General features: G+C 45.5%; 1 protein-coding gene across 1 annotated transcript in view; it reads right to left on the bottom strand.

The window, feature by feature from the left end:
• Positions 1-13,260, bottom strand: part of tshz3b (teashirt zinc finger homeobox 3b) — a 35,430-nt gene extending 22,170 nt beyond the window's left edge. Inside the window, exons 1-2 of the mRNA XM_026378418.2 lie at positions 13,172-13,260; positions 12,140-12,699 (exon numbers count right to left, since the gene is read on the bottom strand). Coding sequence (XP_026234203.1) covers positions 12,140-12,179 — 40 coding nt within the window. The 5' untranslated portion in view covers positions 12,180-12,699; positions 13,172-13,260. The remainder of the gene's footprint in view (positions 1-12,139; positions 12,700-13,171) is intronic.
• Between the last annotated feature and the right edge of the window lie 264 nt (positions 13,261-13,524).

The raw sequence follows: 13,524 nt of genomic DNA, 5'->3' as shown, positions 1-13,524 counted from the left end.
CAGGAGAGCCTGTTTTATCAGCACTCATTCATTCCACTCCTCCAGGTCCCTTCGAGTGCTGGAGGAAGGGAGAGGAGGCGTCCAGAACTACTGCAAAGTCAAGATTTGTTAGAAGTAAGGTGGATTTCGTGAGGGCGCGAGAAGCATTTGAGCGTCATAAGCAGCGGTGACAACGCAGAAGCTCTGTTCTTCTCACCTTTCCTATTTCCCCCTCTCCACCCCCTCTACCTTCTTCCTGAGCAAACCCAGGACCAAGTACCAGCAAAGGGTCATATCTTTTTAATTATCTCTCCCGCCTTTGATTAATTATTCGGCGTGACAACGGCGCGGCCGTAATGCTTTTCACCTGCCGCCGCTGACTGACGGCCCCTCTGTCGAACTCAAAAGCAAACAGCTGCTGCCATGATTGCCTAGCAACCGGCCGGTGATGGATGAGTATGAGAGATGGATGGCCACAATAAATCACCACGTCTGCCTTGGCGCTATAGAAACCTAGGAAGAGTGAGAGAGATGGAAGCGAGACAGAGGAAGGACTGAGGATATGAAAAAAAAAATATATATATACAAATCCCAATGCAACTTTTGTTATTTAAAACGGTGACGTACGTGTGGAAGGAGTTCTGAAAAGGAGCCATCGAGTTCACCAACTTCAGATTCATCTGTTGTTGAGTTGTGACTACTACCCATTAGTTTTTTTTTACTACTTGGACTAGCGCTGCTCTAGTGCAGTACAGCATGTTTGCAGCATAATGCGCACTGGTATGCAAACAATGCTTGTTGGTTGTTGTTAGGGTAGGAACAGCATTGCTGTAAAACCCCACATATGTCCAGCCAATAATATCCACACAATAACAATTTTAATCAGCGAGACACTTCCATTTTTCAGTTTTCCATTTTTACACACGTCCAATCTTAATCAAGCTGCTGCTTTATTTCATACGGTCATCAACAGCACTGTATTGTTAATTGTGATTGGCCACAATCAGAGGAAACACACAGCAAAACACGCACGCCGCCTACGCCATCATCACAGCTTTAATAATCTGTTTCCAGGCGAATAATAAGTCAGCACTTTTGTACATGCCTGATATCTTCAACCTGCCAAGTACCTTTACGCTCTTTATGGTTTTACACAAGCTGCTTCATTGTGTCCTTTAGACTTAAATACATGAAGCATGAGAAAGACAAAATAAAGACACTGCTGATGACCTACAGTGAGTCTCACAAACACCTCAAAGTAAGTGTTTGTACTATGAGAAATAGAATAATAAGATCCCTCAAAAAAAAAAAGTCTGCATCATTAAGTTACTAACTAAACGTGGAAATATGTGGATTACCGAAGTTACTTTGGAAAAAATAAAAAATTTTTCTAGATATTGATGAAGATGACGATTTACATAATCAAAAGTGTAGTACAAAAAGAGAGGTGTTAACATGAATCACTGACTGCAACCTTTTTAGACCCTTCGGGAGAATTTAGATGTATAATTCCAACCTTTAACCTTCAATCGTAATAGAACTTGTGTGTTTCAGTTGCTTCACTTCTTCCCACTCGCTGTTATTCTCCTTTTGTTGAGACCCCGTCTGTCCCCTCTTTCCTCTAATCCCCCTTCCCCCCCTCTCCCTTCTTCACCTGCCATGTTCACACACACACACACATACACACTTGTAGCTGTAGCTCAGGTTACAGCTCTGTAGCGATCCAGTCTAAATAATATAGCAGTGATGAATGGCAGGGCCAGATTCATATCCATCAACGGGCTCTTTTTTTAAGGAGCATCCATCTTCTATAAAGCCTCCCTTTGAATCCCAGAAAAGTGAAGCTCGAGAGAGAGAGAGAGAGAGAGAGAGAGAGAGAGAGAGAGAGAGACTGCACTGCCCGAACCCATGGGAGAGACTGAGTTGTGAGTTTGTTTGTGCTTGTGTGTGTGTGTGTGTGTGTGTGTATGTGTGTGTGTGAGATGAGTGACTGATACGCGCCTGCGAGCAACCCCTAAGACACACGAGCACGGAAGAGAGACATACATAGATTGTTATTGACACGCAGGCACACAAATGCATGCCTGTGCATGCATCAAGGAGATTAATGGAGGCGTGATTGACAATCTATACTTATTCATCATGTGAAATTGTGTGTAAAACACTATTTAAAGTAGTGCTATCAATATCAATATCTTTAGGGGATATGGAAAGAAGCCGGGGCCAAAACATGAGTGAACCTAGTCCAGACAATTTCTTCCTCTACTGTCCCAACATCTCCCACCCTCACTCGCTCATTGGACACCTATAATTCCCCTCTGTCTGTCCGTTTCTGTCTTCCTCACTCCCTCCCCTCGGAGGCAGGAGGAAGGACTGCCCTAAACACTGAAACACACATAATGTGCACACTCAAATGCACACATCGCTTATGGGCTTCCACACACACACACACACACACACACACACACACACACACACAAACGTGAGGCCCTGGCAAAGCCCCGTTTGATAAATGACACATGTCGCCGTGTCAGGAGAGAAGGGTGGGTCTGTGATGTATAGTGCAGGCGATGAGAGGGGGAAATCGACTGTTTGGCAGTGAGAAGGCGCTCGTCTACTCCCTCGCTCTCCTCCCCTGGTTTTCTGGAAACCTCTGAAAGCACGCACCGAACATACATACCTCCGCTTGTACTTTAACTCGCAACTGCGCGTCTCAAACCTGCACCAGGTGTTGTGTGTCTGAGCGTCTGGGACCTCGCCTCTTCCCCTCTCCTCACGTTTCCCTCTTCCTTCACGTGCCCCCTTTTTTAAAATCAGTTTTTTTCTTTTTATTCCAAGCTCTTTGCGGTTTCCTGGCTGGGCTACAAAGAGGAAGAGTTCATTGAGCGAAAGAAAAAAGGCAAAGAAAAGGAGAGAAAAGTGAGCGGTGGATGTGGGCAGGCGAGCGGTGGGAAGGCGTGGGGGGGGGGGGTGCACAACGATATCAATCACAGTCCCGTTTGGCAACAGAGATACTACTATTTCAAATAAAACAGCCAAACCTAGACAAATAGCCTTAACATGGGGCTGTAACCTGAGCAGCGCCCGCGCCTCCCCCCCCCCCCCCCCCCCCCAAGCAACACCCTGAAAACTTCTCATAAAGTAGAGAAACAGAGAGAGGCATCTGCTTTGTATTTCTCCCCCCCCCCCAGTCTTCCTCACCGACTATCTTTCTCCTGCCTCTTCTTCTCTCTTTGTCGCTAGCAGGCGAGGTGGCTGACATCTGCAGAGTGCATTTAAAGGGAAAAAAATGTGTCAGAGGAGGGTGATGCACTCATTTGCACGCATGCACACACACACACACACACACACACACATACAGAGACAGCCCCCCCCTTGCTCGGTTTCATTAGCTCACTGGCAGGGTGGCACTTCTCAAGCTCATTACTGAGGAAGGATTTATGGCGCAGCAGCCAGTGGCGGAGAAAAGGCATCTGTCAATAATTGCAGGGAGCAGCAACTCCCATCTCCACCAGCTTTGAAATCTCATTAGGTATGCAGTTATCAGGCATAAAGATCAAAAACATTACTCAGCTCCGACAGAAACCGACCAAGAAACATTAATTAGCAACAGGCCCTCGCAGTATAAAATAAAACAGCCTTCTTCCCCACTCCTCTCATCTCGCTCACTTTATTTCTCTCTCTCTCTCTGTCTCTCTCATTTCAGCATGGTTGACTCTATCTCTCTCAATCTATCTCCCTCTTTCTCTTTCTCTCACCTGCCTCCTTGCTCTTAACCCCCGACACACAATAGAAGCACACGAAAATAGGTGAGCACGCCGTTCGACACGCACTCTTCCTACCACACCCTTGTCCAGAGCAGGACCACGTGAAAGCGTGGATTTTAGAGGGTGAGGATAATTCCCGGCATCTGAAACTGATCAGAACATGAAACAAGAAGGAGCAAGAGGAGGGCCAAATGCATGTCGGACTGTCTTTTGGCAGTGACTGAGTGGTGACCATTTAGCCGTGTGTGTGTGTGTGTGTGTGTGTGTGTGTGTGTGTGTGTGTGTGTGTGTGTGTGTGTGGAGAGAAGAGGAAGGCGCTGTCAGCTAGAGAAGGATGTCAGCTCAGGCTGGCCCTGATTACCAGGGCCTCAGACGGGTTCTCACTGGCTCCCCTGCCTTTCATCACAGCCACCATGTTACACACACACACACACACACACACAAGACTGATGGCTGCCAGTCTGGTCTAGGTTCAGCCAAAGCCTCTGTGGGAAAGGGATGCGAATGGCCAGCACACAAACAGACACACACAGACACACACACACACACACACACTCTGCAGACATAAAGGCAACCCCCACTGAGGGTAAGAAGAAACCCAGACCTGGAGCCAAGCCCAGATGACACTCAAAAGACACACACACACACACACACACTCACACACCTTGTCTTGACACTGTCTCATCCTCCTACTGGGCCTGCAGTTCCTTGCAACTCCATGAGCCCCTTTCAAACACACACACACACACACACACACACACACACACGTCCCCCCCTCCTGAACACGACAGGAAGTATAACAAGTCGGACATGCTATAAAAATATGGCCAACCCTGAACAGAATGTGTTTGTCCTGCTCGGAGCAGTGCTGACTACACGGCTGACTACGAAAAAAGTTTCTCTGCATTTCTTAAAACAGCTGTAACCATAAAGTATGTGATGATGACTGTGACCTGCTTGAGCCTGTAACCATAAAACAGACCACCCCAGAAGTTTCCTTTTTTTTTCCGTAATACAGCAGATCAGGTCTATAATCCACTATAAGATCACAGCAGTAAATACACTTACATCTGCCTTGTGTCAGCAAAGGAAAAGTGTGTGTGTGTGTGTGTGTGTGTGTGTGTGTGGGATTTCACTCCACTCACTCCACTTCCTGTTTTAGCTGTTCTCCCAGGGTGCACGGTGTGGGCCAGTCAATAAATCAGACCTCACAGCGTGGAGCTGCTGCCTGCGTTAGGACCAATAACCTTTGATCTCTGTTATTACAGGTACGTTTGTTAAGTCTATTGTAGTTTTTGAATTCATACATATGTCTGCTGTCACATTAATATAGTTTGATATTATACTTGGTTGTGAATGCTCCAATTTTTACACTGAAATATTTCGAAGACATGAACATGTTTTGTAATTGCTTTTATCCTTTCTTTAATTTTCTTATTTTTCTTTTATGTAAATATTGTATTTTACATATCTATTATTATAATAGATAAATATATAACTACTATAAATCTGATTGTTTTAAATCTTTTTAGTTGCATCTGATGTTCCTCTGTTAACCTTAAAAAAAAAAAATGCTCATGTATATTTCTTCCTTCTGTGTTCTGTGCTCTGCAACCTCTCTTGCACTCTAGGGCGCCCACCCCCTCTACAGGCACCATCCATTACTATCTCTTCACAAAATAATGTTTGGGGAGGGAAGGAGCGAGGGAGGGGGAGAACGGGGAGGGAGAGAGACAGAGGAAAAGAGGGAGAAGAATGAGAGGGGGGGGTGGGGGGAAAGTGGTGGTGAGGAAAGGAGGCAGCCTTGTGAGCCAATTTAAGAAATAACTGCTGATGCATCAGCTATTGACTGTTTGAGCGCTCGTGATAACGCTCAAGGCGAATCTGGGAGCGAAATGACAGCATCAACTGCCTGCAATAAAGTGCAGTGCGCCAGACCAAGGGGGCTCTAATTGACAGCTGTCAACCTAATGGGAGCCATGACGGAAGATTCTGGGAGAGGGAGGAAAAGAAACACTGTTTATAAACCATCAGCCACTTATCCTCAAGGAAAGGAAGAGGGGATGGGGTGGGGGTGGGGGGGGGGGGGGGGTGAGGGAGTTCGAACTCCCCTCCCTCCATCCCTACCTCGTCCTCTGTCTCTCTCTTTCTCCAAGATTCTTGTTTGTCTACTTGCTTCTTTCTTTTTCTCTCCCTCCTACTTTCTTTTTTTTTTTTTTTTTTACAATCTTATTCTCTTTGCGTCTTTTCCGAATGATAGAATATTTAACCACGCAACAGTTCTCCCACTTCATATCTCCTCTTTCTCCCTGCTTCTCTCGGTTCATTGTGGCAGAGCGTAGAGGGGCAGGGGCACAGAGAAAAGCAGAGGAAGGCCATAACTAATCACAATGTCAGTTAGCTGCCTGGGAAAGACTCACTCTGCACAAAGTAATGCGCAGAGCAGGACTGAGTCTGAGGAACGCAGACACTGACTGGAACAGAGAGTGTTTTCACTCGGCATACATGCAAAAGTTAGGAAACACAGCGAGCATTAGTTGGAGATAGGGCGCTTTTTTCACCGTGTTAAAAATCAGCTGGTGGAGCTGGTTACCCACAACTAGGCTTCAAAACTTCCTTAGAATTTTTGAATCTTTCTGTTTTTTTTTTATTATTGAAGGTTAGGACAAAGTTTTCATATGTTAAACAATGAATGCAGCGGGAGTGTTGTGTACATGACAACTGTACAGTGATGACACAAAAAAACGATGATGAAAAATCTGCCCCAAGTTTAAAGTTAGTGCACGACTGTGACCAAAACATCAAACTTTGTTTCGATTTTGACTTTCTGGAAAAATCCTGAACCTGTCAAAGTAGACAAATAAAAAAATAAAAAATATTCTGAATATTATCATGCTCCGCTTCATTTGAAGCTTGGTGATGGTGTCTTTAGTAATTTTTCACTTGGATGTATGACACACACACACACACACTCACCTGATAGCTATTTGCAGGCTTAAAAAAACATATAAATGGGAGGAAAATTCCACCAAGCGCTTATTTTTTTTATGATTCAATGTTTGATTAGTGGATATCTACCTTGGAGTTTTTGGCATTATAAACTATTAAAGCAGAAAGAAGAATTCAGTAAAAGGATTTAATAAAGTCAGTAAGTTTTAACCTCAGAGTAAACATTTAAAGACACTGCCCATCCTATCAAATTCGTTGTTTTACTGGTGGTAGTCTTTTTTCTTATTTATCTCAGTATTGATACAGTTGAATGACATCTTGAAGTCCACTTTGCTCCAGATATACTGTTGTAATATTGTATTCCGTACACAACAGCACAATATTAGAGAAAAACACACTTTTATTCAACAACTTCACACACGCTGTTTTTTTTTTTTTTTTTTACTTAATTTGAGACACCACTCATTTTTATTCTTTCGTTGGATCCGTCTGCAGGTTTCCTCTGAGAATGATCGGACAAATCAGCGCATTTAAAAAGATCATTTGTACGTCTTAGATTACATCATGTGGGAAGAAGTCGCACTAATACACTGTAATAAAGACCCACCATCCTTCAGATTAATGGACACACACATTTTATCTGTTACGATAAGTGAGCGAAACATGGCTAACAAAATGTACGAGATAAAATTACTAGACAAAGCTGGGTGCTGGGTAACACACTTAATGGCTGCACAGCATCATTATAAACAATACTACTGTACGCTTTGCTCCAACATCTGCAATATTGCATTGCAGCTAAATTAATAAGACCATTTTAAACAAGGTTAATTAGCTTCATTATGTTATCCTGTCTCATTCACATGCAAGGTCATTCCCAATACGATCACAGTCTCGCATATTTTAAAACAGCAAATGTCCCGTATCTCCATCACTCCTTGTTAATGCTGTTCATGTGTGCTATTCGCAGCCAAACAGTGCGAAAATGTGTATATTTGCATTGCGACTGTGTGCGATGTGTGTGTACCCACTCCCTCCTGCGAATCTGTGAGTGAGTGTATTTAAATGGGCCACTGCATCTCGACTTAGATCCACTGCGAGTGCAACGTTAACACACATCAAGCATGATTAATCTCTCGCTCTCATCTACAATCCATCTCACACGCGCACACACACATGCAGAGAGGCAGAGAAATCACAGAAATCAGCTGGTTTTCCTCCATGGCTGCCATCTATCTCCTGTTGGACAGAACCAGATCTGTCTGGATGTTAATATTTACATAAATCATGCTTAGCCTCTTTGGACACCATGCTGATGATAGGTGTTTCTGAAAAATCAACTCAGGTGAAAAATCCTCCCACTCTGGGAACGTGTCATCGAGTAGCTAATAATGACCCGTGTCATTAACCTGCAGTGGGATCACAGGAGGACAATACACACACACACACACACACACACATACACATGCAGCTCCAACTTGCTGCCTTTTTCATTTTCAATAACCTACATGGCTTTAAAGCAGGTTTGTTGTTGGACAGGCGAGGATGTTAAGTCATGTAGAATTTTGAACTGTTAAAAAAACACAGGTTTAAAAAATTAAAAATACACGGGCACTTTGATGTTCACGCTTCCTCTCCTATAACAATGATCTGTTTGGTCTAGCCTGGCTTTGAAGCCCACGGACAAAAGCCTGCTGCTCGCCTGAGCTTTGTCCTTCCCTGATGTCAGGAGCACCGAAAAAACAAATACCCTCGCTCTGAAAATACACAAGTCAGCCCGGGGTGTCTTACACAGACTCACATGACGCCGCCACCTTAACAAACACCTAACTTCTCCGGTCTGCTCCACGACACATCCTTCGCCGCTAATTTCAGGAACAACCAGGATAAGCTTTCTAACCCAACTGGCGCCACTCTGCATCACACCGCCACCGACCTAACTCTCACCTGTGGGAGAAAAAATAACGGAGGGGAACAGGAGGGGAATGAAGGGGGGGGCTGGGGGGGCAAATGAGTATGGGTGTAAGATCAAGCTGATTACATCCAACCATGCCACAGACCTAATTGGCGAGCGTGACAGTGTGCGGAGCTTGTCATCTCCAATCATTAGGCCTGTCAGAGATCCATCAGACACTCGGCTAATTAGGAGAAAGCTAATGAAGCTGGCAAAACAACTCCTCTTTTTAGACGGCTGGGTACGCTCCGTCACTGCATGCGCGTGGCGGAGGTGTGCAGCAGTGTGGAGTGGGAGGTGGGGAGGTTTATTGGAAAAGACAGAGGAAGAGTGTGTGGCATCCCAGAAGGGATAAAGAGCCATGCAGATGAGCTGACAACTGACGCCATATTCAAGTGGAATAAAAAGCGAGAACAGACGAAAAACATCCAAATTCAAATCACCTCTTTTTGTTTTTAACAGAAGAATCAAGAATGCTTCAGTTTCTGCATGTTATTCACCACATCAGTAACACATGAGAGGGGAAAAGAGAAAGAATGGTAGAGATTTTTCTGTGGGGGGAAAAAAAAAAAAAACAAACAAAAAAAAAACCCAACTCCCACATTCCTAATCAAGGCCTATCATTTGCCATCCTCCCCGTAACTCTTGCCATCACTACGGCGCAATCAATTTGTCATCACTCTATGTGTGCCATGCAGTTCTCCTCAACCTTATAACTTGCAGCTGTGAGCAAGGGAAGTAGCAAAAGGGGAGGGGAAGGAGTAGGGAGATGGAGGGGTGGGGGAGCGAGGAGGAGGAGGAGGAGGAGGAGGAGAAAAATTAAGAAGTTGCCAATAGTCTAAAATGGATCTCCTCCTTTGCCTGCCTCGTGTTTGTTCTCGTCCGCTCATCAAAGAAATAAATGCGTCATTTTCTCTCTCTGGGCTCTCGCTGCCGGCGCACTCGCTCGCTCATTCCAGCTGAATAAAAAGGCTTTCAGTCATCCTGCTATGCATCTATCTAGCCATCCATCCATCCATCCATCTGTCTGTTCACCCATTCCTTTGCCCCCACCCATTTTGTCCATTAGAGCTAAAACATTTTGATCAAGTAAGGCCCTGGGCTGAGAATACACAAGACTCTCTCTCTCTCTCTCTCTCTCTCTCTCTCTCTGCCAGCCTCCTGATTGACCATTAGAGCCATTGATGAATGTGGCTGTCAGAGGGCAGACAATTAAATCAAATATGAAACAAAGTCTCTCTGACGGGCTCTTCTGATGGAGCAAACCAGTCTTCGGCCTCACGATTAGGCTAATAGTTACATTTTTCATAGCACTCTGTAGCACTGACTGTGTCTGTTTCTGTGTGTGTGTGTGTGTGTGTGTGAAGTACTGCATTCTTTGTTTATATGTACTACAAAGTCACGGCAGCATGTCTTGCATGCATGCGCCACTGCACACGTGTAATTATGTGTGTCTGCTGGTAGGCTGTGGGCACTTTTGGATACTTGCTCTAGAGTTAGACAAAGTTGCAAACGTGAGAGTGTGCACAAATTTGCTATAAGGTAATATGACCTTAAAGGTCGTCCATAAATCATTACTAATCCACTGTGACTATGACAGGTAATTAATGTTTCAAAGCCACATTTGCTACAGACAGGCAAAAGCTACAGAAATGTAACAGTCGCATAAACAGTTGGAGCCAGAATCTACAAAGTTGGAAAATGAACACAAAATTATGAGCGTCATAAACGATGCGATGAGAAAACCTAGAGCCTCCCAGAATAAAAGCCGAGTTCAGTCCTTCATCCACGTCTAGTGTGTGAGGGGAAGCAGAGCAGGAAATCTGAGCTACGTAATAAAAGAGGTGAAGGAAGACGCAATGAAACGATGGTGTAAATGGCCGCAAGCCTGCAAGGAAGGCCTGAGGTGACTTGAGCAGGCTCCTGCTCTGCTACCAGAGTCAGCGAGGGGAGGCGGAGAGGGAGGGGGTGATTTATTGACACTTATCAAGAATGAACAGATCAAAGGCTCGGCCAGATGACGTGTGATCAATCAGGCGTCAAATCAAAGATGGCAATTGTCCATTAAAGCTCTCTTCCAGTATATACCCCTCCACCACTACCCCCCCACTCCCCACCCACAGGCTGTGAAATAATCTTTAGACTAGAAGAAAAAGTCGGTTCCCAGAAACTGAAGGAAGGAGACAAAGAAGACGGAGAGAGAAAAAAAAAATCTCCTGAAATTTCCACAGCAGTTGTTGAATTAAAGGCTTAAATGAAGAGGAAGTGCTGAATCAAACTGTAACACTGCAGAAATATACTGATATGATTACTATAGGATCACTAAATCCCAACACCGGGGATCAAAACAGCTCAAATTCCCGTGGGGAATAAGCACACGCCGTGGAATGAGAGTATCGCTTCACTGAGAGCAAAGGTACAAACGAAGAGACACATCATCTATGACACATCTGGCCACGAGAGTGGACTTCTCCTTCTGATTTATTTGGGTGGTTTAGAGTCAATCAGCCTCCCCCAAAAGAAAATCAGCGAGCATCAAAGGCTTCCCTGACAATCAGCTGACCCTAAGGCTTCACCAAACCTCTCTAGCACAGAGCCGTAATTCCACAGTCGATATCTACAAGCAAGAAAGAAGAGAGAGCGAGAGGAGGCGGCGTGAAGGAGGAAAAAAAGAAGAAGAGGTCGGGACAGGGATTGTCTTAGGTTAAGTTGTCTTAAAAATGGAGACGAGGGGACTTTTCACAGCGAAAACTGTCACGTTGACACTCAGGCGCCTGCACTGGTACACTGGGGCTGACCTGTGACCTCTTAGAGAGGCAGTACTCCTACTACACAATCACACCTGTATGCTGCATATGGCCAAATGTCTTCATGACATAGAAATAGGAAAAAAAAAGTTGAAATGAAACTGAATGTTTTTATTTATTAAACATAGTTTCTAAAGCCTCAGTCCAGTGTCTGCTATAGTCATAGCTAGAGTTCTAAAAAAAAGCATTTAAAGTTGAGTGCAGCTGCATTTGTTTTACTTTTGATCTTGAAAAGTGAATCAAACTAATGGTCCCAGTCCTTTCATTCCTCATTCATTCATCATATCTGCTGATAATAAATGACTAATGAGCGCTGCTCCACTACAGCCCTTAAGAAGAACTGCCTTTGTGGTCAAGAGAAACCTGGAGTTAAGCAACTCTAAAAACCCCTGCTAATGTGTTACACCAGCTGATTATGAGAGTAAGAGAAACTGTAGGATAGTGTGGAGGATGAGAAGCTGAAAGTTCGAGCAGCAGAGTAACTGGAGCTGGATCTTTAAAGTACAACAACTCAACAAAACACGACGCAGTTACATAAATGTGTCTGTGTGTTGAGGGAAATATCAATGAAAAGTAACTGAATGAGTGGGGAAGGGGGGGGGGGGGGGGCAAACAGAGCGAGTGGGGAGAGAGAGAGAAGTAGAGAGAGGTAAAATGCATGGAAACCAAAAGCCAGTGCGTACCTACGGCGCGCCGAGGCGCTTGCTGCTTCCTCCGCGGCATGTCGGCTTCGGGGACCCGGCAGGGAGTTGTCTGGCCCCGTTGATCCGAGGCTGCCTGGGGGATCCGCGGAGCTTTGATAGGCTACACAGTTTTACCCCTGGGTGCGCTCTCGGGGCTCCCACATAGATCGGAGAGGGTGGGTGGAAGTAGGTGGGAGGAGGAGGGGGGGGGAGTGCGCAGTTTTCGAACACAAAACGAAATCAGAGGAGAAAAAGAGCCAGCAGATGCCAAGATGTTTTTGTTTTTTTTAAAAAAAAAGGGAGAGGAGATGAGGAAACCAGCGTGAGTCCCCCCCGGGTTGGCTCCGGCTCTCCGTCGGTCCCTCCAGTCGCTCTCGCTCTCTCTCTCGCCCCGCTCCGACTTGGATGGACGCGGTTGGGAAGCAGGAACAGAGATGAGGGGGGCTCCGCGGTAGAAAAAAAAAAAAAAACACACACACACACACAGGCGGGGAGGTCAAAAGCGCCTTATGCCTCCGTGTGATCCTCTTTACTCGGCGGCGGAGGCTGCAACAGGCGAGCTTGAAGGGGTAAAACCAAATGATCGCGTCAGTCAAAAGTCCGCAAACAAGGGGACAACACATCAAGAGCTGACACAACTGAAGCCCTGCGCCTCCTCTACGGTTCCACCTCTCCGCCGCTGATAGGCGTCACGTAGCTCGTAGACTCTCTCTCTCTCTCTCTCTCTCTCTCTCTCTCTCTCTCTCTCTCTCTCTCTATCTCCCCCTCTATCTCTGCCTCTCTCACTCTTTCTGTCATTTACTGCTTCATTCTAGCCCAGTTTATTCCCAACGAGCAGACTAATCACAAGCCGTTTGCTTGTGGGTGCGTAATATCAGTTCTACAGCGGGTGGAAGGAGAGGAGGGAACGCGAAGGCGCATGGTGTCCTAACAAAAAAAAAAAAAAAAAAAAAACACACAGATACAGTATGATTTCCTAACAACACGCAGCCTGGCAGCGTGATCTGAAACGGAAACACACAGGTTACTTACAGCACGGACTGATCCTCCGCAGCGCTATCCATGAGGCTTTCGCTTCTTTTTTTTCCCCCTCCCGGTAAAATCACGCACAATTCAAAGCCAAGAGGTGGAGCGGCTGAAACGTGCCCGAAACCATCTTAAAATAAAAATCCATTCGCCTCTGGCAAGTCCTGTCGGCAGTGAGAGGGAAACAGAAAAAAGCCACATGCAGCTTTTGCAGTTTGTTAATTCTCAGGACCGACAGCGGAGGAGGAGTGAAAAAAAAAAAGGAGGAGGAAGAAGAAGAAGAAGAAGGAGAGGAGGAGGAGGAGGAGGAGGTGACGGTCGGGACTGGTCGCCCACACGCTGCCCTGCCAGGCGCGGCT

Source organism: Anabas testudineus, chromosome 3 (genome assembly GCF_900324465.2).
Source record: "Anabas testudineus chromosome 3, fAnaTes1.2, whole genome shotgun sequence".
Classification (NCBI taxonomy): Eukaryota; Metazoa; Chordata; class Actinopteri; order Anabantiformes; family Anabantidae; genus Anabas; species Anabas testudineus.
This window is presented reverse-complemented; position numbering and strand designations above follow the sequence as displayed.